Raw genomic sequence first — 24,711 nt, 5'->3', positions numbered from 1 at the left:
TCAACAGACTTCGCTTTGTTGTAGTGTTCGTCTGTATTGCTAATGTTTTGCTGCTATGATTATTTCTCTCTCTTTTCTCCGCAGGGTAATTCTCGAGATAGATGAACCTGCTTCCAATCATAATGGAGGCGAGTTGTTGTTTGGAGATGATGGTTATCTTTATATCTTCACTGGAGATGGGGGAATGGCCGGTGATCCTTTTGGATTGTTTGGAAATGCTCAAAACAAGTAGGAGTCTGACAGACATGATATTATTTGGGAATGGGGCAGGCAGGCTGCACTCTGTTGATTTTATGTAGAAGTCAAAATAGGTTCAGCAGTACTACATACCCTTATTGCTTTTCTTGACCTCAGGTTGGGCTACTCAGTGCCACAATGCAACCTTCCCCAACCTGATGCCCTCTGGATGGTCAGGACTACAACTCCTATCATCCCTGACCATTGGCTATGCAGACTGGGACTGATGGGAGTTGTAGTCCAGAACATCCAGAGGGCATCAGCTTGGAGAAGGCTGGCATGATGGGATGCTCTTATGTAGCAGATTTTGTGTATTTTGTGATCTGGCAAATTTCTGCCTAATTTGCCAACTTTTGTACAATTAGTGCAAAAAAAAGGTACCTTTGGTTCCAAATGCAAAAGCACTAGCTCTTTTCCAGTATTTGTCACCAGCAGCCTAATGTTGTACAGAGCATATTGTCCACCATAAGTTTCTGAGCTGTGAATATGGCACATTAAATATGACTGATTCAGACACAAGCCTATTCCACACCTGTAAGGAATCAGTATTTCAGTGTGGCAGCACCTGCATTCCAGAACTCCCATTGACATTGGGCAGACATTTGTTTTGTTTATTGTGTTGTATATGAAAAGCCTTAATAAAATACATTGGTGCAGGGAAGACGTTAGGCTGGCATATTCACTGTATTGTATTCGTCACCTGCTAGAAACTTGTTTGTATATGCATTTAACTGCTGGTTTTATTTACATTTGGAAATTTTCTTGAATATCAGCTTGTTTTTAACCTCTGTCTTTTATTGGTAATTTTAATGTATATTTTATGCAAGCCACATAGAGGGGTTTTTTACAATTAAGTGGTATGTAAGTTCTGTTGAAGTTCTGGACATGGGTGGCGCTGTGTTCTAAACCATTGAGCCTCTTGGGCTTGCCGATCAGAAGGTCGGCGGTTGGAATCCCCATGATGGGGTGAGCTCCTGTTGCTTGGTCCCAGCTCCTGCCAACCTAGCGGTTCGAAAGCAGACCAAAAGTGCAAGTAGATAAACAGGTACTGCTCCGGCAGGAAGGTAAATGGCGTTTCCGTGCGCTGCTCTGGTTCGCCAGAAGCGGCTTAGTCATGCTGGCCACATGACCCGGAAGCTGTATGCCGGCTCCCTCGGCCAGTAAAGTGAGATGAGCACCACAACCCCAGAGTTGATCAAGACTAGACCTAATGGTCAGGGGTCCCTTTACCTTTACTAAGTTCTGTTGAAGTTCTGTTGAAGTTAGGGACGCGGGTGGCGCTATGGTCTAAAGCACTCAGTCTCTTGGGCTTGCCGATCAGAAGGTTGGCGGTTTGAATCCCCGCGACAGGGTGAGCTCCTGTTGCTTGGTCCCATCTCCTGCCAACCTAGCAGCTCGAAAAGCACACCAAAAGTGCAAGTAGATAAATACCACCATAAGGTACCACTCCGGCGGGAAGGTAAACAGCGTTTCCATGTGCTGCTCTGGTTTCGCCAGAAGCAGGTTAGTCATGCTGGCCATATGACCCGGAAGCTGACTGTGGACAAATGCCAGCTCCCTCAGCCAATAAAGCGAGATAGATGAGCGCTACAACCCCAGAGTCATTTGCGACTGGACTTAACTGTCAGGGGTCCCTTTGCCTTTAGTGCCCAGGGATTTTAACATTCAAAGTCCAGCTGAAATATATATACATACACACTTTTGACAGAACTTTTTCATTACTTTCCAAGAGGTCTTTTTGTAATCTTGAGATTTCTTTCCCAAAACCCACTTTTTTATCCAATTTAAATATATCATTTAGTTGGTGATATTGGAGCAAATCAGTAAACAAATATTTTATATTTTCTTCAATTTCAACTGATTTTCCTCCTCTATCTTCAACTTTCTATAAGTTAACCAACCTCTTTCCATATTTAATTCCATATTTAACACTTCTAGTGGTGAAATCCACCATGGGGTCTTATTTTCCAATAAATTCTTATATTTGTCCCATATATGATATAATGATTTTCTTACAATATGATTCAAAAAGCTGAATTTACTGTTTTCCAGAACTGAGCTTGCTTTTCTGGTAGCTTGATACCCACTTCAGTCAGTTGCCAAGGAAGATTTTAAAGAAATCATTAAAGGCACTAGTTTAAATATGTCACATGGATGACCGCAGAATGGCATATCCTTGGGAAGCATTCTCAATAGCCCCTTTGAAATAAGATGGTCTTGCTCCAAGTTCTGGTGTGTGAATGTCCAGAATAAACACTCTCAGCTTGGTAGTCTCACTAGAAAGCCCAGTGATGGCACAGGCAGTCTGCTGAGCAAAATGAATGTTGCCCTTTTGCCAGTCATTTCCCCAATTTTTAGGGTTCCTGCGAGGAAGAATGCATTCCAAACCACCTATTATTTACATAAGCAGAAGGGTTTAACAATATCTTCTACCTGGTAAGGCTTGTGAGGAAGAAAGACATGCATGCTTATTAATTCACCTTTCCAGTGAATTTAGTAGAAAACTTGGGTGAGTAGCAGAACACATTAAAATACATCCAGGAAGCACACAATTCAAATGGGATCAAAACAGACAAAAACACAGTCAGCTGAAAATACATTTGCACACATTATGCAGCCCATCTCAGAGACCAGCCATTGCTTAATGAAATGCTTGATTCATTTACCAAATCACTTCTGGTTATTTAATATGCCGTAGCACTTCCATGCAAAATCTTCAAAAACATCCGTTGGAACTCCTAATAAAATTTATATGCACTGTTAGTCTCCCTGCTTATGGAAACCTTGCTGCTGTGTTCATGTATTGTAATAATCTAATGGAAGGGAAAGTTTTAACAGAAGGTTATTTTGGTGTTTTGCCCTTTGACAGGTCAACGCTGTTAGGCAAAGTTCTCCGGATCAATGTGGACAACAACGACCATGGACCTCTTTATAGAATCCCTCCGGACAATCCTTTCATTAACGAGCCAAAAGCCCGGCCAGAAGTCTATGCTTATGGGGCAAGGAATATGTGGCGCTGCTCTTTCGACAGAGGTGACCCCTACACAAAGGAAGGGAAAGGCCGGCTTTTCTGTGGCGACGTGGGGCAGAATAAATTCGAAGAAATCGACATAGTAGAGAAAGGGAAAAATTACGGCTGGAGAGCAAGAGAAGGGTTTAGCTGCTACGACAAAAAACTTTGCACCAATTCCTCATTAGGTGATTATGGCTTCTGAGTTAATTGAATTGGACAGTGAATTGCTTTGGTGATTTTGGAAATTTGGATTACCCATTTGGAAGCACGAAGTTTGGGCTCATGATGCATCAGGCTTCATGCTGCTAGATCACTATATATATATATGGATGGAGGGATGCTCTTGGGACATCAAGAGGATGGAGATGTCACAAACCTTTGGTATTATTATTATTATTATTTCAATTTATATACTGCCCTTTATCAAAAGATCCCAGGGCAGTGAACAACACTAAAAACACATTTCAGAACATCAATGTTAAAAACATAATAAAAAGCATACTGGCAGACAGCCTTATAATAAAATAGTCAGTATAATAACAGTCCTCTCCCCCACACTTTCACAGGCCTTAGATTAATTAATAGCCATAAAAAGGTAAAGGTAAAGGTACCCCTGCCCGTACGGGCCAGTCGTATCCGACTCTAGGGTTGTGCGCCCATCTTACTTAAGAGGCCGGGGGCCAGCGCTGTCCGGAGACACTTCCGGGTCATGTGGCCAGCGCGATGAAGGTGCTCTGGCGAGCCGGCACCAGCGCAGCACACGGAAACGCCGTTTACCTTCCCGCTATAAAGTGGTACCTATTTATCTTTCACTTAAGAGTGCTTTCGAACTGCTAGGTGGGCAGGAGCTGGGACCGAACGACGGGAGCTCACCCCGCCGCGGGGATTTGAACCGCCGACCATACGGTCGGCAAGTCCTAGGCACTGAGGATTTACCCACAGCGCCACCCGCGTCCCAATTAATAGCCATAGACCTGGGTAAAGAGGAATGTTTTTGCCTGCCACCTAAAGGCATGTAATGATGGTGCCAAGACAGTCTCATGGGGAGAACAGTTCACAATCAGGGAGCCACCACAGGAAAGGCTCGTTCGCTTGTTGCTACCCTTCAAACCTCTCTGGGATGGGAAACATAGAGAAGGAAACATAGAGAAACATCATTCTACCCATCGTTCTACCTGGACATTGAAGTCCAGCGCTGAGGGTCTTCTGGCGGTTCCCTCACTGTGAGAAGCCAAGTTACAGGGAACCAGGCAGAGGGCCTTCTTGGTAGTGGCGTCCTGCCTGTGGAATGCTCTCCCACCAGATGTCAAAGAGAACAACAACTACCAGACTTTTAGAAGACATCTGAAGGCAGCCCTGTTTAGGGAAGCTTTTAATATTTGATGTATTACGGTATTTTAATAATTTGTTGGAAGCCGCCCAGAGTGGCTGGGGAAGCCCAGCCAGATGGGTGGGGTATAAGTAATAAATTATTATTATTATTATTAGGGCGTCAGATGACAAGCACAGGGACCAGGTCAGTTCTTATGGGAAGAGGCGGATCTTAAGGAATTGAGTCGTTGAGCTGTTTAAGGTTTTATAGGTCAAAACCAGCATTTAGAATTGGGCCTGGAAACTAACCGGCATCCAGTGCAGTTGTGCCAGGTTTGGTGTTAATATGCTCAAACCGTCTTGTTCTGGTGAGCAATCTGGCCACTGGTAGGATCTGTTCAGGCTTGAAGAGTCACAAGCCGCAGACCTAGCTTCAGACTTTCCAGTCACAATTTCAGGCCAGGAGGATAGGAACTGAATTGCAGAATGTGCTGAAGCAGACTTGCTGCTCTTCAGATTATACAGCGAGTGAGAAGTGGAAAAGGAATCTGAGCTGCTGTTCCGTTGCTGCTGTTCCGCTTCTTAGCCAGCTATGTTGCTAATGATGCCCTAGTGTGCCAGATTTTCAGAGTGGTTGCATTATGGACTCGACAAATATGTGGAAAAGACAAATTTAGCTCTGCTGTCCAGACTATTACTTAATGAAAATCCCACAGAGGCACATATTACCGGCTTCCATGTTCTGTTTTTTCCCTAGGAAATGCATTTATTATTTTTTTACCATAAGGGATAAATATGCGGGAGTCCCAAGCCTAAACCTATGTATTTGGAAGTAAGCCTTGTTGATTTCACTGGAAATTGATTCCAGAATGCTTAGAATCACAGTCTAGTTAGAATAATAAAAACCTAGTTTCTAAACTCTTAATCCCATGCACAGATTAATCATTCTGTTTGTTGATTTTAAAAAGCTACCTTGTCCTTTATAAAATTCTGTCACTGCTGCTTAGAAGACAAGCCAGCTTCTTAAACTTTGAGCCAGGTCAGTAGAGAAGGGTTGTGAAATCTAGACTTCAGATCAGTTGGCCAGCATGCAAGTCTAGGCTTCAGACTAGAGTGTCATCTGAACTAAATTGGCTAACTGGATCTGCACAAAAGGGATGAATGTCAGCATGGGTCTGTATCCCAATGACTGACGCTCATAAGCAGTGTTGCAGTTTTCTTCTCCTTTTAATTCTCACCAGATTGAAATAATAAATCAGATGATGCTATAAGTGAAGAAGCCATTATGAGCTCAGACATAATGTGCATTTAGGCTGGTATTCTTTCATCAGAATATCCTCCCATTCTTGTTGGAAGAAGCAGAATGATTCAACAGGGTGCCCTTCCGCTGTGAAAAATTGTTTGTAGACGCTGCTGTGACTTATTTATAGAAGCCAAGAGGTCTGGGGCGGACTTCACATTTGTGTGTGTATCAGTTTCTAATATAGGGAACTCCCGGTTAGGATAAGGTTACCAGACGTCCCCGTTTCCCGGGGGCAGTCCCTGGATTTACAAATCAGTCCCCATACAAAATCCATTGAAGTTGAAAAGTGTCCCCGGATTCATTGGAAAAAAAAAATCTGGTAATCTTAGGTTAGGAGTGTCTGAACGCCACATGATTGTGCACATGCACATGGTGCTGAATCTGGAAGTAGATAAAGACATCATGGAAAGTGGTGGGCTTACACATGCTCTGCCAATGCATGGGGGGAAGGGGTCTGGAACAGAAGTCCCACACAAAACGCTGATTGGCTCTACAGTGGTACCTCAGGTTAAGAACTTAATTCGTTCTGGAGGTCGGTTCTTAACCTGTAACTGTTCTTAACCTGAAGCACCACTTTAGCTAATGGGGCCTCCCGCTGCCGCTGCGCCATCGCCACACGATTTCTGTTCTCATCCTGAAGCAAAGTTCTTAACCCGAGGTACTATTTCTGGGTTAGCAGAGTCTGTAACCTGAAGCGTCTGTAAGCAGAGGTACCACTGTAGTTCGTAAATGTTGCTATGATGTATTATACATTCGTTAAGGTTGCAGCAGAGCCTCAAAACCAGCTCCCATGCACTGCCTTAGAAATGTTTGTGGCTTGTGCAAGGACTGTAGCTCAGTGGCAAAGCACATGCACAAGATCCCAGGTTCAGTCCCCTAGTGTCTGAAGTTAAGGCTGGGACTTTTCTCTGCTTCCAGTCTGTGTAGTCTATATTGAACTAGATGGACTTACTCTGATCCAGAATATGGCAGGTTCCTATGTTCCTGCTCATGCTAGGAACATCCAGAGCTACAATAAGCAGACAATGCAATATTACTTAGGGGAACTTTTAAGTGCTAAAATAAACTGGATTTTGAGTTAAACCATGTTGTATTTGGGGAATAAAACCCTGATATTTCTGCTGGTAGAGGAGCCCTGTAAATGCTGCAGTCTTTGGAAGAAGGTTCTGTAAAATATACCTTCTTGTTTCTACTCAGTGTTCGAAACTCCCATTGTTCTAGGCTCATTTTGCGACAGGGAATTTCATTATCGCGAGTCGTTTCTGAGCTCTGGGAGCAGTACTGCGCCTAAGATTTCATATTTAAAACTGCAGATTGGAAGGAAAGGAAGACCTTTTTCTGCTTCCCCACTTCCAGCTACTTTCTGAAGACTGGAGAAGAGACCCTCTTAAGAATATTAGGGGGGTGGACAGGGGAAGGACTAGTCCATGTGAAAAATGAACATAATATTTTAGCTGCAGTTCCTTCATTTTCAGCTTTGTATTCTTGTTATATTAAAAAAGTGAGCCTAGATATTCCATTCTTGTGCCCATAACCTAAGTTTAAGGTGCCGTTTAGCTCCTAGCTTTCACATCTCAGTTTCTAACACTGTTTCTACTCTATGGGGGTTTAAAACAGAGCAAGCTATAGACTAAGAAACAGAATTCAGTGTAACGCTTTCCAGCCTTCAGTGAACTGTGATATATGAATGATTATACAATGGCTGATTTGCATCCTCCAGGCATGATAATTCTCTTTTCCCCACTCTGCAGATGATGTTCTCCCCATATATGCTTATCCACACAAAATGGGGAAGTCGGTGACAGGAGGCTATGTCTATCGGGGTTGTGAGTCTCCAAACTTGAATGGGGTGTACATATTTGGAGATTTTATGAGCGGGTAAGTGACAGGGAGAGCGGCCATTAGGTGAGCAACAAACAACTCCAGCTGGAATCGGGGATGAGAGGATTTGTTAATTTCATATCTCCCAGTTTCCTCATTTTACCCCCATCTTAAATTCAGTTCTCTACATTTTGCAGCAATTTTATTTTACTTATATTTTTTAAAGAACATCCTCATGAAAATCCATCCGCGTTTAATGTGAAATTCTCCTAATAAGCGCATTTTAATGCACACTTTCCCTTAATATGTGCATTTTTTTTTGTAAACATTGTTGGCTGGAGACATGCATTTGGAAATTCAGATCAGCATGAACTTTGAAGGATAACTCTGTTTTTGCTTTACATTATTGTTTCAGAAAGCGCCAGTTATATATATATCTTGTGGCTTTAAATGCATACTGAATGAAATTCCTCCTCTCAGAATTTTCAAGTATGAGATGCAAAAACCTATCGCGCTGTAAACACTGAACAATCTGCCAATGATTGCTTAGCGTTCAGCCACTAATACGTTATCATAACTGACTCGTGTATCCCATTAGCCTATGTCTTTATATTCGTACGAATGTTCAGGTCTATGAAGGTAACAGTAGGATGAGGGGTTCATGTTGCTGTTCCATGTGTAAACATGCTTTGCATGCAGTCAGATTTATATTTAACTTAAGTCCAGAGGAATCTGAATATTTTGCCCTGCCATAAACATTTTCAAAAAATTGTCTTTAGTTAAATTAGTGTTTGACAGATTGATATATTCTCAGTGCTTAATACTTTGCTTCCAATTACAGGTGGCCCTTCTAGCCTTCGTGGTTTTAAAGCTCACGAGTGTCCTAACTTTAATAGACCAGTTATATGCCAATGTTTAACTGGAGTTAGCAATATATCTTCCATGGGTTTCATGTGCAAGTTCCCATGGCTTATGTGCTCCAAGGAATCCCACCTTTGCCTTTTAAAAAAAAAAAGGTATCTAGTCCTCATGATTAAGATGGCAATAGGGTTTAGGTACTGGAAATAAGAAGACAATTTAAAAGGTAAAAAAAATCGTTATGTTCTTATCCTTGTAGAACAAAGACTGACCTTCAGCTATAGCTTGACACCTACCCTGTTCAATATGCAAATGATGTTCATCAGTCGCGGTCAGAGCTGCAAATTAATCTGGCTCAGGAGTGCACTTCAGCTGTGCCAAAAATGCAGGCAGTCCTTATGTGCATCTTCAGTTCCCATTTGCTGTTGAAGGCACCCAGTGTTCTGGAGAGAGGGAGGAAACACATTTAATCATCTTGATTGGAGCAGGCGTAAACAAAGTTCTCTCTCAAATTGTTTTATGCAGGTTAATAAGCACCTGCCCCACCCCGGCAGCCTCATTTGCTTTTTGTCTTACAGGCGCCTCATGTCCTTGAGAGAGAATCGAGCAACTGGGGATTGGCAGTACAATGAAGTATGCATGGGAACAGGTCAAACCTGCATGTTTCCTGGACTTATCAATAACTACTATCAGTATATCATCTCTTTTGCTGAAGACGAGGCCGGTAAGCACTAAATTGCTAAACAACATGTGTGGCTAACCCTCTCAGAGAGCCAGTGTGGTGTAGTGGTTAAGAGCGGTAGTCTCGTAATCTGGTGAACCGGGTTCGCATCTCCGCTCCTCCACATGCAGCTGCTGGGTGACCTTGGGCCAGTCACACTTCTCTGAAGTCTCTCAGCCCCACTCACCTCACAGAGTGTTTGTTGTGGGGGAGGAAGGGAAAGGAGAATGTTAGCCGCTTTGAGACTCCTTCGGGTAGTGATAAAGCGGGATATCGCATCCAAACTCTTCTTCGTCTTCTCTTTGGACAAACGTAATTCTTCATTCCTTGGTTGCCAGATTCTTTGTTCCAAAGCCTTCTTCCTCAGCCCACCTTAGGTCCGCTGCAACTGTGTGCCATTGATCCGTCAAGCTTTTATTCTCTCCACTCCATCGCCTTTCTCCTGTAAGACGTATTCACTGCTAAGGCAGTTTGGCAACACACCATTATGATTTGGGCAGGGACCACAGTTAAGTTGCAGAGCACATGCTTTGCCCAGGTACAGTCCTTGTCATTCTCCAGGCGAGGCTTGGAAAGGCTCCTTCTCATACCCCTGGAGAGCTTCTGCCATGTCAGGTCCCTGTGTTTCTCCTCCATCCTCTTCATTTGGATGGTGTTTTCTTCTACAGTTCTTTTTGCAGGTTTTCCACCCACCCTGGGATGACATATTTTTTTCCATTGGAGCAGTGACAGTGAAGTGGTAATGGCAGCAGAGGTTTCTCTACCCCGCAACAGGATTGCTTGTATCTCTGGATCTCTCCCTCTGCCTCCCTTTCTGCAGTTGGAGGGGAAGAACTTCCCTGTCCTTTGGCCCCTGGGATGCCCTAAGTCATGAAAGTTCCATTTCGGCTCATCCTAGCTAGCCCCTGTTTCTCTTCTCCATGAATCTATCTAATCATTGTGGGTTTTCTTTTTCATTTCTTTTTTTAAAAAGTCTATCAGCACATCTTGCAATAATGAATTCCATAAATTACTTGTGCATTTCATGAAGAAGCGTGATCCCAAATCAACCCTCAATCAGTTTCATTGGTTAAGGCTAACTCTTGAAAAAGATAAGCTTTCAGTTGTCGAAATTGGAAACTAATGATAATAGCCACTGTCGGAGTTTCTATATGACAAATAAAACCGAGAGTACTCAGTTATGTGGATGATTCCTTGGTCCGTGGATTTGGAGGTTTCAGGGACGAGAGGAAGGACCTTTGAGATAGTGACGCTCCCTTGGGCAGTTCTGTTGATTAGATCTACAGCATGATTCGCTCAAGACGGGTTTATAAGAGAAAATTCATTTTACAATCCATAGCACATGCAGGCAAAAGCGTCACCCCATCAGTGTTGAGCATTGTTGCTAAGCAGCAGCATCCACAATTTTGCAGTTTACAAGTTTTGGCTCCCAGCAACTGTAAACCGAAGTTTCTTGACGTCTGCAATTGTGACTCTTTGCCAAGATCCCTGAGCTATACTGAGGGCTGGTGGTGGTTCTGGGCACTCAAATAGATGGCACTTGCTGCAAACAGATGATGGAGAACAACTAGATGGACCATTCGTTTTTAAAAACGGGATAGCACTGAAATAGCCATTAAATGGATGTCGTTTTAAGGAATGAGAGTCTCAAGGTAGAGAGTTGGAGCTTAGGAGCTGTATGAGGTGTGCAGTACAATAATAGACATGAAACCACCCGTTTGGTATCAGGTTGGAAGCAAAACAATGGGACGCAGGTGGCTTGCCAATCAGAAGGTCGACGGTTCGAATCCCCATGATGGGGTGAGATCCCGTTGCTCGGTCCCAGCTCCTGCCAACCTAGCAGTTTGAAAGCACACCAAAGTGCAAGTAGATAAATAGGTACCGCTCCGATGGGAAGGTAAACGGCGTTTCCATGCGCTGCTCAGTTTCGCCAGAAGCGGCTTAGTCATGCTGGCCACATGACCCGGAAGCTGTACGCAGGCTCCTTCGGCCAATAAAGTGAGATGAGTTTATTTATTTATTTATTTACGGCTATTAGCCCACAAATAAAGTGAGATGAGTGCCGCAACCCCAGAGTCGTCAACGACTGGACCTACTGGTCAGGGGTCCGTTTACCTTTACCTATGCCTGGAAGCAAAACAAGGCTATCTGAAAATAAGGTAGTAGTTTCAACATACATGAAGGGGAACTCTCTTGCTATGCTGAACTGAACTGGTTAAAAAAAATCCAGTAAAGTGGAGCAGGGGGGCGGGTCTCACACTTCCCTCCCTTGGGAGTGAATTCCACAGATATGAGGCCACCACTGAAAAGGTCTCTAGTTCCCAGATCATGACACAAGTCTTCATTTACTTAAATCAAATTGACAGTCTGGAGAATGCATAAGAAATCCCCATGCATTGGTTTTGGAGTTTGCTGCTGACAAACTTCATTGTGCTACTTAGTTTTGTGATAGTAAACTACTCGGTGGAGCACCCAGGATACATGTGAAAGATTCATGCCACCTTCTTTTGTTTTTGTCTTTTTCATGAAGGAGAACTTTATTTTATGTCAACCGGAGTCCCAAGTGCCACCGCTCCCAATGGTGTAGTTTACAAAATGGTTGACACGTCACGGTAAGACACAGTGCGTTTTGGCTCCAAAATGTTTATTCTCTGATATGAAAGAAAAAACTCAAGTCTTAGGGCTTCATTTTTTGTTCTGTAGTCTTTATTCTTCTCACAACCATTAACATTTCACTGGGGGATGAGGGGGAGGAGGGCTAGGCTTCATTATAATAATCTCTTTTTTGTTTCCTATTTTTATCAGGAGAGCACCGCCTGGGAAATGCCGCGTTGAGCCTCTACCAGTGAAAGTGAAAGGCAAGCTCACAAAGTTTGTTCCAAAGGAAAGTGAGTGCCGCATATATTTTATTTATGAATATTTACATTGGGGATTTCTGAGGGGTAAAGTTCTGGTTCGCACAAGAATTTTTAATGAACGCTTCTGGTTTCAAGGGGCAGGGGGCTGATGGAGGCTACAAGCCAAGAAACTGGATGCAGAGTTTAGAACATAAAACAAAAATAAATTCTATTTCATTCAAGCTTGTAGTTTCAAGTAGGAAGCAAGCATGGCTGCATGCAAGAAAACTGACCGTTCAAATGGCAAGTTGAGCTCCATTCTCACAAATAAAAATGGCTGCCTTGGCCCTCTTTGCTGGTGTTTGAATTTTGTTTGCTCATTCTGCATTTGTAGTGCAAACGAAACAATGTATGTCCTTTCAAAACTTCCTAGGGTGAGTTGCCGACGTTTTCATTTACTGCAAGCCTTCCAAGGTCAAAATCTCTTTCATTTGCAAAAAGTGATGCCTTTGCACTAAAATGTTTTATTTATATTTATTTATATTCATAATATAATTACAATAAAATTACCACTGAAAAATTTGCAACCATAATTTAAAACATACAGGAAGTTTTACTTTGAAGCTTCTTGTGAAGTGCTAGTCTCAACAAGGCAAAAGGCAATTTATAGAAGAATTGAACAGACATTCTCATTTTGTGGATAAAATACTCATCCATGTTATGACCAGTAAAAAGTTCTTCAGTCTACATATTCTGTAGTACGAAGCAGAAGTGGGTCTTTTCTCTTAGAGGAAACATCACTCTAATAGTTGTGAAAGTCATGTAAAAAATATGCTGCTCGAATCAAGGAGATTCCCATAGGCTCTTTGCAACTGTGGCATGAACACTGAACACCCTTTGAAGACTGTTTCTTTAGATCTTGAGGCTGATGAATGGGGGGGGGGAAATAGCAGGGAGAAAACAGCTCGGTAGCTTTTGGAACCTGTGATGGTAAAAGGAAATAGGTCTTCTTCCTGCTGCCTTTCTCATTAAGAACTGAAAAGGAAAAGGTTTGACGTCGTCCCCTTGCGCAGAATGTGTCATGGGTTGCCCTTAGCAACTCTTCTCCCTTTATTCACATTCCAATTACGGAAGAGAATAGGCTCTGAATGCTCGATATTTTCAGCCACCAATGGATGAGCGTATCTGGCATATTAGGCAAGCTGGCTTTCCCACAGGCTGTAACGAGCCAATCTGAAGTAGTAATGAAGGGTACAGCAAAAAGGAAAGGAACAATGCGTTTGAGATGCTTTCTGAAGAGCGGGTAGATGGCAGGCGGTGTACTGAACTGGTTCACGGTGAAATCTTGAGAGAGAAATATCCCAGCCCGCAGAAACATGTGCCTGCATTTCCGCTTGTGGTGTTGGCGTAATAATGCCATTGCCGCATCCTTGAAGCTAGCCATGTGGGTTTTCCTGCGGCAAGCGTGGCAGTTCGGTAAAGGGGAGCAGTTGCAGCCTAGCAAATACGATTCTGTTAGAAGCTGGCTCCAGGCTCCATAGAATCATAGAACTGGTTGGGCCCCTGCCCCTGTGCCATTGCAGGCCACCCCAGCTCTCCTGCAGTGTTGTTCCACACCTTTATCCAATAAGAACCCAATTTCTGTGAATGGGTGTAGGGCTTTAAAAGTCAGTGCCAACACTTGGAATTGTGCTCGAAAATGTACTGGGAGCCAGTGAAAATCCTTTAGGACTGGTGTTATACAGTGGTACCTCGGGTTACAGACGCTTCAGGTTACAGACGCTTCAGGTTACAGACTCCACTAACCCAGAAATAGTACCTCGGGTTAAGAACTTTGCTTCAGAATGAGAACAGAAATCATGCTCCAGCGGCTCAGCAGCAGCAGGAGGCCCCAGTAGCTAAAGTGGTGCTTCGGGTTAAGAACAGTTTCAGGTTAAGAATGAACCTCTGGAACGAATTAAGTTCTTAACCCGAGGTACCACTGTCTTGTCCTGGCGGCCCCCCAATACATAAAATACCATGGTAAACACTAACCCATGTAAAATTGGGATGAACGCTGAATATTCAGAAGATCTGAATCTCCTGGGTCCTGAATATTCCAGGCAATTCCTGGCTTGTTCCTAACAGTGATGCAGAGGATGCTTTCTGGACCCAGGGTCTTCAGGGGTCTGTTTAAAATGCTGACCCACATCTCTGTTTTTGCACTCTAGAGCTTATAATTAAAAAGCCAACGCAGCGCCCTAAGCTAAGAGCCACAACTAGAGCTCCAACCAGGAGCAGAGCAACTGCAGCACCTCCTCGAGCGACAACTCCAGATTGGCTGGAGCAACTCTTGACCCTCATGAGAAACCAGAACAGAGTGCAGATGACGACGGCGGCACCGAGAACAAGAGCCCCAAAGCCCAGGAAGGGAGGAAGGGCCGGTGGAAGAAGAGGCCAGAGGAGGAGGAAGAAGCCCACCAGTGCTCCCCTGGAGCCACGGAATGGTGCAGTCCGGATAATGGACGGCAACGCGAAGGGGAAAGATCGGGGAAGGGTTGAGATTTTTATCAATGGAGAATGGGGCACCGTGTGCGACGACTTGTGGAACTCGAAGGCAGCCGCGGTCGTGTGCCGCCAGTTGGGCTTTGCCTTTGTGATCAGGGCAACCAAGAAAGCGGCATTCGGGGAGGGGCACTCGCTTCCCATTCTCCTTGATGACGTCCAGTGCACAGGGCGTGAGAAGACCCTCCTGGACTGCTCCCACGCCAACATTGGGAGGCACAATTGCTCCCACAAAGAAGACGCGGGAGTCATATGTAGTCACGAAGACGTTTTCGAGACTGAACAGTAGGGAGAGTGGAATCACAGGATGGTACCAAGTCTTGTTGTGTCAAATAAACAAGCAAACCCACACCATTAATGAGTGATTAACACCTTGGTTTAGAAATCCTAATGGCAAGATCCAGACTTATGGCCCCATCCACACTAGATGTTTAAATCAGTGTCGTAGCACTTTGAACCATCGTGGCTTCCTGCATAGATTCGTGGGGACTGAGTGCTGCTAGAAGAACTCTGTTCCTTACAGAGAGCTGCATTTCCCAGAATTCTCTGGGAACAGGGATTGCTCATTAAAACCACTCTGCAAAATGTAGCTCTGCAAGATGAAAAGGGTTTTCCTCAATTGCTCTCGGCACCCTTAACACAGATGGCTCTCTGCCCCCCCCTAAAAAAAGCTCAACAATTTTGGCTGCTTCTCCCTAACAAAAATTTGACACCATATCCCTATCTCTTTCAGACTAGTGTTTATCATGGGGTGGGTGTTTCTAAGGCATGCAAGCTTTTCCCCGCACTATGTCATTGGCCTCAAAATGCCAGTCCACCTTTCCTCTGCATTCAGTCTGGATTACCCTTTTGGTGAAAAATATGATAAATTCATATTTATGCGGTTGGCGCTGTGGGTTAAACCACAGAGCCTAGGACTTGCCGATCAGAAGGTTGGCGGTTTGAATGCCCACAATGGGGTGAGCTCCCGTTGCTCAGTCCCTGCTCCTGCCAACCTAGCAGTTTGAAAGCACGTCAGAGTGCAAGTTGATAAATAGGTACCGCTCCAGCAGGAAGGTAAATGGCATTTCCGTGCGCCGCTCTGGTTCGCCAGAAGCGGCTTAGTCATGCTGGCCACATGACCCGGAAGCTGTACGCCGGCTCCCTTGGCCAATAAAGCAAGATGAGCGCTGCAGCCCCAGAGTCGGTCACGACTGGACCTAATGGTCAGGGGCCCCTTTACCTTTACCTTTATGATAAATTCGGGGTGGGGGTGAGACTGATGCCAGAAAACTGTTTGCACTACCTGAACCACATGTTTACAGTATTAAGCCCCCATCTGGAAGCAGTTCTCTCTGACTTCACCTAACAGAGCATCATATTCCCCAGCTATCAGTTTCCATTCACTCTCCACTTACACTTCCATAGAGTAGACTCATTGAAGTCAATGAGATTTAAGTTAGGCATCACCCATTGATTCAACCGCTTAATCATGAATAAAGTCTGGATCTAGCCAATTATTTGTGTATGCCAGATGTACAAAAGCAGTACATCAGTCTCTAAACTGACCACATCTGTGGTCAGTGAAAGCTTGCCATTTTACAAATGGGAGTAATATATAACTAACCAGCATTCGTTTCTGTTTTTTTAAAAAAAGGTTTCCATTGTAAATAAGAGAACGATTGTGTTGGAAAGCTGGATTAAAAATAAGATCACGTGGCAAACATCTCATGGTGATTTAATATTATTCTTTGATGTAAGGATTTATATTCTGTGGTCCACGTTTTACAAAGAAATAACTGAAACATCATGGAGAATATCCCATCCAAGCTCAGAAATTCTTAAGTGCCTGAAAGATGCATGACTGTTAATGTGGATCCAAGGTCTTATAACCCAAGGTAACTGATGGTAAACATTATAAACAGCAGGGTGTGGGTTAAACCACAGAGCCTAGGGCCTGTTGATCAGAAGGTCGGCGGTTTGAATCCCCACAACGGGGTGAGCTCCCATTGCTCAGTCCCTGCTCCTGCCAACCTAGCAGTTCGAAAGCACATCAAAGTGCAAGTAGATAAATAGGTAAGGTAATAAATAGGAAGGTAAAGGGCGTTTCCGTGCGCTGCTCTGGTTCAACAGAAGCAGCTTAGTCGTGCTGGCCACATGCCCCGGAAGCTGTACGCCGGCTCCCTCGGCCAATAAAGCAAGATGAGCGCCGCAACCCCAGAGTCGTCCACGACTGGACCTAATGATCAGGGGTCCCTTTACCTTTAGCTAATATGCAAGAAGCCATAGCATTGCTTGTGATGAACAGGTAACACTTCACCAGCTCATGTTTCCAGGCAGCTGGTATGCAGAAAATTGTATTCCTCTGTGTTTTTGTTTTCCTCTCTCAAAATTGCAATTCAGAAAATCTGGAGATGGTCTTTTAATATTTATAATTGTCGCTTATTTTAAAAAAAAGGTGTGTGTCTCTTTAATTCTTATTATTGGCCTTTGAAACATTGCCTACGCAATTTAAAGATTATCTCAACAGCTATGAGAAAATTTTTCATATAAATTAAAGGTGGGATTTGTCAGTGGCGGAGAAAACAATGTCCGATACACACTTACCTGAGAATAATGCCCACTGAAGTCAGTGGGGCTTACCTCTTAAGTAGACCTGCATAGCAGGAGTTAGGGATATTTTGGGACCACCCACCTGTCAGTCACCTGACAATGATGTGATGGGGTGATTGGCAAGTGGGTTCCACCACCCCACTGCCAAAGGTTGGCCTGTACTGGTGAGGGGAGATGGTGATCAAGCAAGATGGAGGTTCCTATTACTTCTGCTTTCTGCAGGGACTGGCTGCACAAGCAGCTAATCTGGCTACCTGACCATCTCTCCCTCAGGTAGATCTGTTATGGGGGAAATGTATGGTTTGGGGGAAACAGCCTCACAAGAAAAATTGGGGAGGCCTAGAGCACCAAATTTGGCCCATGGACCAGACAGGATTGCAACAGCACGCAGTGTGACAACAGTTTTAATCATGCCTACTCCAAAGTGACTGCTATTGAAGGTGCTTCCATGTAAAAGAAATGGCAATCGCAGCACCAATAGTGAGTGGGTTTTATTGCATTTGTTGAGCATGTTTGTATGTAATCATAGCCAGGGCCCCGGATTTAGGTTTGATGAGGACCTAAGCTACTGAAGGTAATGGAGCTGTCACAAATGTCGATGAATAGATGCTATATATGGTAATTTATGGACCTAATAGGTATCTAAAGCCATTTGCACATAACAAATAGGAGCCCACAAAACACTGGTGCTGTATGAAGGTTTTATTTTATTTGTTTTTTATATTTTGGAAATGTACATCCAGTTTTTTCCCCCTTTACAATTTTGGGGGCCCCCAAGAGAGTGGGGCCCTAAACTATAGCTTGTTTAGCTTATACGTAAATCCGGCATTGATCATAGCCACACATATCTTATTGGCTCAGTGCTATTTAGCAAGTTGCTTGGCAGGCTTCCAGCTGTGCTGCTCTCTTTATAACTATATATACCTGACTTCTTCTTCTTCTTCTTCTTCTTCTTCTTCTTCTTCTTATTATTATTATTATTATTTATACCCCGCCCATCTTGCTGGGTTTCCCCAGCCACTCTGGGCGACTTCCAACAGAATATTAAAATACAATAACCTATTAAACATTAAAAGCTTCCCTAAACAGGGCTGCCTTCAGATGCCTTCAGATGTCTGACTTCGCAAGTAATGCAACACCTTGATTCATAGGTGTGTCTGCTGCAGCAGCACAGTCGTGCCCTCACCGTGCAAGAAACCATCTGGATGTGTTCTCTTCTCCTTTCAGGTTTTGCATCCCCCAATTCCAGCAACCTGTTAATAAGATAAAAACCTGTTTGAGCCAGTCACATTCTGGTTGTATAAGAACCCTTATTTTAGAAGTTGGTGCTTTTTAAACTGAGTGATGTAGCAGCAGTGGCACTGTGAGGCCTGGGAGCCCCTTGGCACGGGGGAGCTGGGCTGGGACAGTAATCAAATCTGGGGCAGCCTGACTTTCCCCCTTGTAAACCTGAATCCGTGCATCCCAAACACATTCAGTCTTTCATCCAATCATTTTTATTGTGCTGTTAACTAGAAAACTGAAACACCACGAGTCGCAGGGAAGTAGGTAAAGAACCCACGAGACATGACTCCGTCTGAGAAAACCATCAGGAAATCCAGACTAAGGACTGTCAAGGCCAGTATGTTTTTAATGCATCATGCGGAAGAAGGAAACCAGGACGTCAAAACATCGAGTCAAGGCCAGGTTGGCCTAAAGCTTCACATTTCCTGGATTGCATAGACCCAGAAGTAATATGATTAAAGGTAATGATGTTTGTGCCATTTTCTGCTGTGTTGAATGTTGGAAGAAGAAGAAAAGGGGGGGGGTTATGTAAGGATCAAAATATTTTCCTTTCCTTTCCCAGGGTTGTAGAATTCCCCTCCCAATACGCAGCGTCTGAAAGGATCATTTTCCCTATGTGGCAAAATGATGGCTCCCCTTCAGATATGATTCAGGTGGACACTCCCTTTGCAGTGCAATTCTATACATTTCTACTCAGAAGCAAGTTGCACTGCGCTCAAGAGAACTTTTTTTGTCCTGTGTATTTAGTATTGCAATCTTAAGACTGTGCACACACATACAGTGGTGCCCCGCAAGACGAATGCCTCGCAAGACGGAAAACTCACTAGACGAAAGAGTTTTCCATTTTGGAGGTGCTTCGCAAAACAAATTTCCTATGGGCTTGCTTTGCAAGACGAAAATGTCTTGCGAGTTCCTGCGGGGTTTTTTCCCCTCCCCCCCCTTTTCTAAGCCGCTAAGCCGCTTATCAGCTGATCCGATAAGCCGATAAGCAGCTAAAAGCCGCTAATAGCGCTAATCCGCTAATCCGTCAATGGGCTTGCTTCGCAAGACAAAAAAACCGCTAGACGAAGAGAATCACAGAACGGATTCTTTTCGTCTTGCGAGGCACCACTGTAATTGCAACACATCCTTGTACTAATTAGTAACAGAAAGGTTCTTTTATGAACCTTTTCCCAACTCGACAGTATTCTTTTTGAGGTGGGGGCGGACCAGAACATGACTTTCCCTTTCTGAAAGAAGCTCCGAGGCAATATGTATCTAAATGCCTCCAGATCAAAAGCCCTCCGTGAGGAAGAAGCAGCCTCTGGCTTGGGGGGGGGTCATTAATTTGTCCTCAGAACCTGAACACTATTCATTGGTTTGGAGCAATGGGACAGGGACACATTTGGAAAGACAGCCCTCCTGTACCCCATTTCTGTGTTGGAACCTGTGTTAGACAGAGCTCCTCTGGAATCACCTCCAACATGATTAATGACCTGAGCCTCTGATAAGGTTCCAGGCACATCCCCCATTACGCGGAGTTTCAAAGCAGCATGCAGAAGGACGAGATGGTATGAGCTACATGGCTAAAGGGTTTTATTACTAAGCTACGCAGACAGAAAAGAAATACGTCCTCTCTCTGTGAAAGCAGATAGCAACTGAACACAAAGGAACAGGAAACCAGTAAACATCACATCCATCTCCAGTGAGACTTCCAACAGTCTGGAATGTGTGGAATGCAAAACAGAGTCTTGTGACTCCAAAGCACTGCACAGTGGCAAACAGAAACTAACATCCTGCTCATACATTATGGGCTGGCTGGAAGCAGGCGAATGGTGGGAGGCACAAACTGGTGAACTCCCAAAGGAAGATGGCTCAGAGCCCAGGGAATGGTGGTGGGACGATGATGAGTGGTCAGAGGGAGCAGACCGGGAGAAGGTGATGTCAGAATGTGAAGAGGCACCAGGGTTTAGTGAGCAGGAAGAGGCTGGGGCAGAGAGCAGCCCAGAATCGCAGGCAGAAGTGGAAGATGAGGAGGGAGGCCAAGAGGCAGAGTTGCTGAAGAAGCCAGGGAGTCTCCCCCTCCTGCTGCAACCAGCCCTCCTCTCCCCAGGTCTTCCAGAATCCAAAGAGGTATGAAGAGGGCTGAGCAGAGACAGGCAAGATGTCACAGTCTCAGATTGCTTGGGAAGGAACCGGAGGAGGAGCCTTAGGGGGCTGTGGGAAGACAGGGACCTTCAGCCCCCACAACTGCTTCATAGGGGCAAGTTCTATTGGGAAGAGATGATGTGCTCACTAGGCCTGGTCTCCTGGGCTGTCTTGTTTCTTTGAAGAGAGTTAAATTCACTGAAGCTGTGCGAATTATTGCTGACCTGCTCCTGGCACCCACTCCTTAATGACTTCAATAATGTATTTTAAAGATTGGAGAAAGCATTGTCTCCCCCACTCCTATGAAATTCTACTAGCCTTTGCCTCACAGATAACCAGCAGAGTGCCTGTCGGATGTTACTGGTCAACTCCTTGTCCGCTGGCCATGGGAACTGGAGTCCAGCAATATTTGGTGATTACCAGTTTGGCTACCCCTGATTTGTGGTACCTCAGGTTACAGACGCTTCAGGTTACAAACTCCGCTAACCCAGAAATAGTACCTCGGGTTAAGAACTTTGCTTCAGGATGAGAGCAGAAATCGTGCGGCGGCAGCAGGAGGCCTTATTAGCTAAAGTGGTACCTCAGGTTAAGAACAGTTTCAGGTTAAAAACAGACCTCCAGAATGAATTAAGTTCCTAACCTGAGGTACCACTGTAATGAGTGTGTTCAAGGTTACTGTATTTATTTATTTAGTGAGAAGTTTCACCTCACCAAATATGTGAAAAGTATTGTTAACATCTGCCCAAACCACACCTTCCTTCTCGCAGCATCTTTTCCTCCAGGGTTCCTTTCTAAACATTTTCACTGAAACGATGAGATATTTTCATGTTGCTTTGAGGCCCTAAAAAAAATAAATCCAGACAACCACTAGATGGCAAACCAGTATTACTGTGCTTAATGTCAGCCAAGCAATTCTGGAAACCTGTTGCTGCAAAAACTAACCAAGTTTCCTGCATAATATTAAAGGCTCAGGTCACAGGCAATACCATACATTTAGGGTGCGGCTTCCCCCACAGAATCCTGGGAATTGTAGTTTGTTAAGGGTGCCTGGAATTGTAGTTTTGTGAGGGATAAACTATAGTTCCTGGGATTCTTTGGGAGAAGCCATGTGTTTTAAAGGTATCGTGTAGTGAGAGGAGGCAGTAAGAGATTTTACTTTCTTGGGCTCCATGATCACTGCAGATGGTGACAGCAGTCACGAAATTAAAAGACGCCTGCTTCTTGGGAGAAATGCAATGACAAACCTAGACAGCATCTTAAAAACATCACCTTGCCAACAAAGGTCCATATAGTTAAAGCTATGGTTTTCCCAGTAGTGATGTATGGAAGTGAAAGCTGGACCATAAAGAAGGCTGATCGCCGAAGAATTGATGCTTTTGAATTATGGTGCTGGAGGAGACTCTTGAGAGTCCCATGGACTGCAAGATCATCAAACCTATCCATTCTGAAGGAAATCAGCCCTGAGTGCTCACTGGAAGGACAGATCCTGAAGCTGAGGCTCCAATACTTTGGCCACCTCACGAGAAGAGAAGACTCTCTGGAAAAGACCCTGTCGTTGGGGAAAATTGAGGGCACAAGGAGAAGGGGAAGACAGAGGACGAGATGGTTGGACAGTGTTCTCGAAGCTTCAAACATGAGTTTCACTAAACTGTGAGAGGCAGTTGAAGACTGGAGTGCCTGGCGTGCTCTGGTCCATGGGGTCATGAAGTGTCGGACACAACTAAATGACTAAACAACAACAAAGTAGTTGTGACCTAACATTAGACTACCAAAAAAGTTTCATGTTTAAAGTTTTTCACATATTTCACATTTTGAAAGGATATGTTGTTTTTCTGAGTAGGAAGTTCTTTGGGCAAAGTCTCTGGATCCAACCCAGTATATTGAGTGCTTTCTCAGCTTATATCAGTATTTTTCTCCATTTCATATAATTTCTACTACTTATTGAATCTCCTTTCAGTTTCCCTTCTTTTAAATCCACCACTTCTTTCAGATCCATTTTTTAATCTTTATTCTTTTCAGCTCCACTTCCTTAGTCTCATTCTTTCCTCAACTCAAATTCCACTGCTTATTTCTTTTCAACATTTGCACATCAGTTCTTTCAAATCAACTTGTGCAATCTCTGTTTTCACTGCAGTTCCGTGGCTGCTGTTCTCTTGCAAACCTAACTTTGAATCTCCAGTTCCTTTTTGTAACATTTACGCAATCGCCAAAACCAAATTACACCATCTCTTGCTCTCTGCACTCCTCTTGAAGCATTGAACCCTTTTCAAACCTTTTGAATACTATTTGTTAAAAACCTTGCAAAGTTCTTTAATTATGCTTCCACAGATTCTACATCTTTCGAACCCAGCTCTATCTTTTTTAGTCCGTTTAAATCTGCTAAGCCCAAAAATCAATGTACACAGCCTCATTTAGACTTTTATTATACTAAGAATCATTTATTATACTAATTTCATTATACAATTCAATGCAACCTATGCTGCTTCTGAACTGAATGAGTGACTCGGTTCAAATATTTGGGGTTCATCCACACTTCTTATCGTCCTGCTGCTTCCCACCGCCCCTCAGAGTAAACACCCTTTAAAAGTCCATTACAGCAAACAGCAATTCGAACCATAAAATCATACAGTTGTTAGGGACCACGAGGGTCATCTAGTCCAACCCCCTGCAGTGTAGGAATATTTTGTCCAACATGGGGTTCAAACACACAACCCTGATATTCAGAGTCTTGTGTTCTACTGCCTGAGCTATCCCAGCTCAGCTCAGATTCCCCCCCCCCAGATTGCCATTTGTTCCAATTTATCACTAAAGAGTGGGTTTTTCCCCTTGCAAAGGAGTGGGAGCAAGGAGGAAATTTCTTGGACCTTTGTCTAGAAAGCATGGATGAAACAGAAAACCATTCCATTCCATGCTTTCTAAGCACGGAGTGAATGAATCTTTATTTGCATCAGCCACCGGCCATAGCAGTAAAACAATACAATATATAAAGAATAAAGATAAAAAAGTCAATTATATAAAATACATCTTAGGGTTTTGAATCAACAGTCAAATAGTGGATCTTATTCTAATTGCCCCGGCTGAAAACCTTGCAAACTTTGCTGTCACCTGCTCATCTTGATCTGCCAAGAGAAAGGACACAGTGGCAGTGGCTGGGTGACCCAGAATGGACAATAAAAGAGAGGTGATAACCTCACTCCTCAAGTCTTTATAAAGAGCGCAAGCCAGAAGGGCATGCACCACCGATTCAGTACTGCCATCTCCCACAGGGACATAAGCGTTTTTCATGTGGGACTTGTTGGAATCGTCCCTCAAGTACAGCCGAAGGCAGTACATTTAATCATGCAAGGGTAAAAGCACGTCTATATTTTAGAATTGCGTTGAAGAAGCATGGCCGAGCCCTCAGCTGTCCATCTGGGAATAGGAAGTAGTGCCAAGAGATTGCAGGACAGTGGTATTTTCTTGGAAGCAAAGTAGAACAAGATATAATAATAATAATAATAATAATAATAATAATAATAATAATAATAATAATATTTTATTTATATCCTGCCTTCCCCAACCGAAGCCGGGCTCTGAGCAGCTAACAACAGTAAAAGTAACACAGTTTACATAAGATCACAATCAATTAATTAAAATACATTCTAAAATCAATTCATTCTAAAATCAATTCAGAATCAAATTAATGGCAACCATTGGGCTAGAGTTCTATGAGGATTACCAAAGGAGGGGGTCAGACTGTGCCTTGGCCAAAGGCCTGGTGGAACAACTCTGTCTTGCAGGCCCTGCGGAAAGATGTCAGGTCCCGCAGGGCCCTAGTCTCTTGTGACAGTGTTCCACCAGATCGGGGCCACAGCCGAAAAAGCCCTGGCTCTGGTTGAGGCCAGCCTGACCTCCCTGTGGCCCGGGACCTCCAAGATGTTTTTGTTTGAAGACCGTAAGGTCCTCTGTGGGGCATACCAGGAGAGGCAGTCCTGTAGGTACGAGGGTCCTAGGCTGTATAGGCCGTATATATGCAAAACACATTGGCATAATCACACTGGTCCACTGTATGCAGTTGTAGAAA

General features: G+C 44.0%; 2 protein-coding genes across 2 annotated transcripts in view; one reads left to right on the top strand and one right to left on the bottom strand.

Moving 5' to 3' along the window:
• The window catches only part of HHIPL1 (HHIP like 1), a 35,306-nt gene extending 18,956 nt beyond the window's left edge, over window positions 1-16,350 (top strand). Inside the window, exons 3-9 of the mRNA XM_082217165.1 lie at window positions 85-228; window positions 3,107-3,435; window positions 7,616-7,742; window positions 9,122-9,267; window positions 11,795-11,876; window positions 12,070-12,152; window positions 14,312-16,350. Coding sequence (XP_082073291.1) covers window positions 85-228; window positions 3,107-3,435; window positions 7,616-7,742; window positions 9,122-9,267; window positions 11,795-11,876; window positions 12,070-12,152; window positions 14,312-14,934 — 1,534 coding nt within the window. The 3' untranslated portion in view covers window positions 14,935-16,350. The remainder of the gene's footprint in view (window positions 1-84; window positions 229-3,106; window positions 3,436-7,615; window positions 7,743-9,121; window positions 9,268-11,794; window positions 11,877-12,069; window positions 12,153-14,311) is intronic.
• Window positions 16,351-18,365: 2,015 nt separating this feature from the next.
• Window positions 18,366-24,711, bottom strand: part of LOC309529866 (cholesterol 24-hydroxylase-like) — a 36,924-nt gene continuing 30,578 nt past the window's right edge. Inside the window, exon 15 of the mRNA XM_082218257.1 lies at window positions 18,366-18,490. Within this exon, the coding sequence (XP_082074383.1) occupies window positions 18,461-18,490 (30 nt within the window). The 3' untranslated portion in view covers window positions 18,366-18,460. The remainder of the gene's footprint in view (window positions 18,491-24,711) is intronic.

The sequence above is a fragment of the Podarcis vaucheri genome, assembly GCF_965113315.1.
Source record: "Podarcis vaucheri genome assembly, chromosome: 1".
Taxonomy (NCBI): domain Eukaryota; kingdom Metazoa; phylum Chordata; class Lepidosauria; order Squamata; family Lacertidae; genus Podarcis; species Podarcis vaucheri.
The sequence above is the reverse complement of the archived record's forward strand: the minus strand, read 5'-3'. Positions and strand labels throughout refer to the sequence as shown.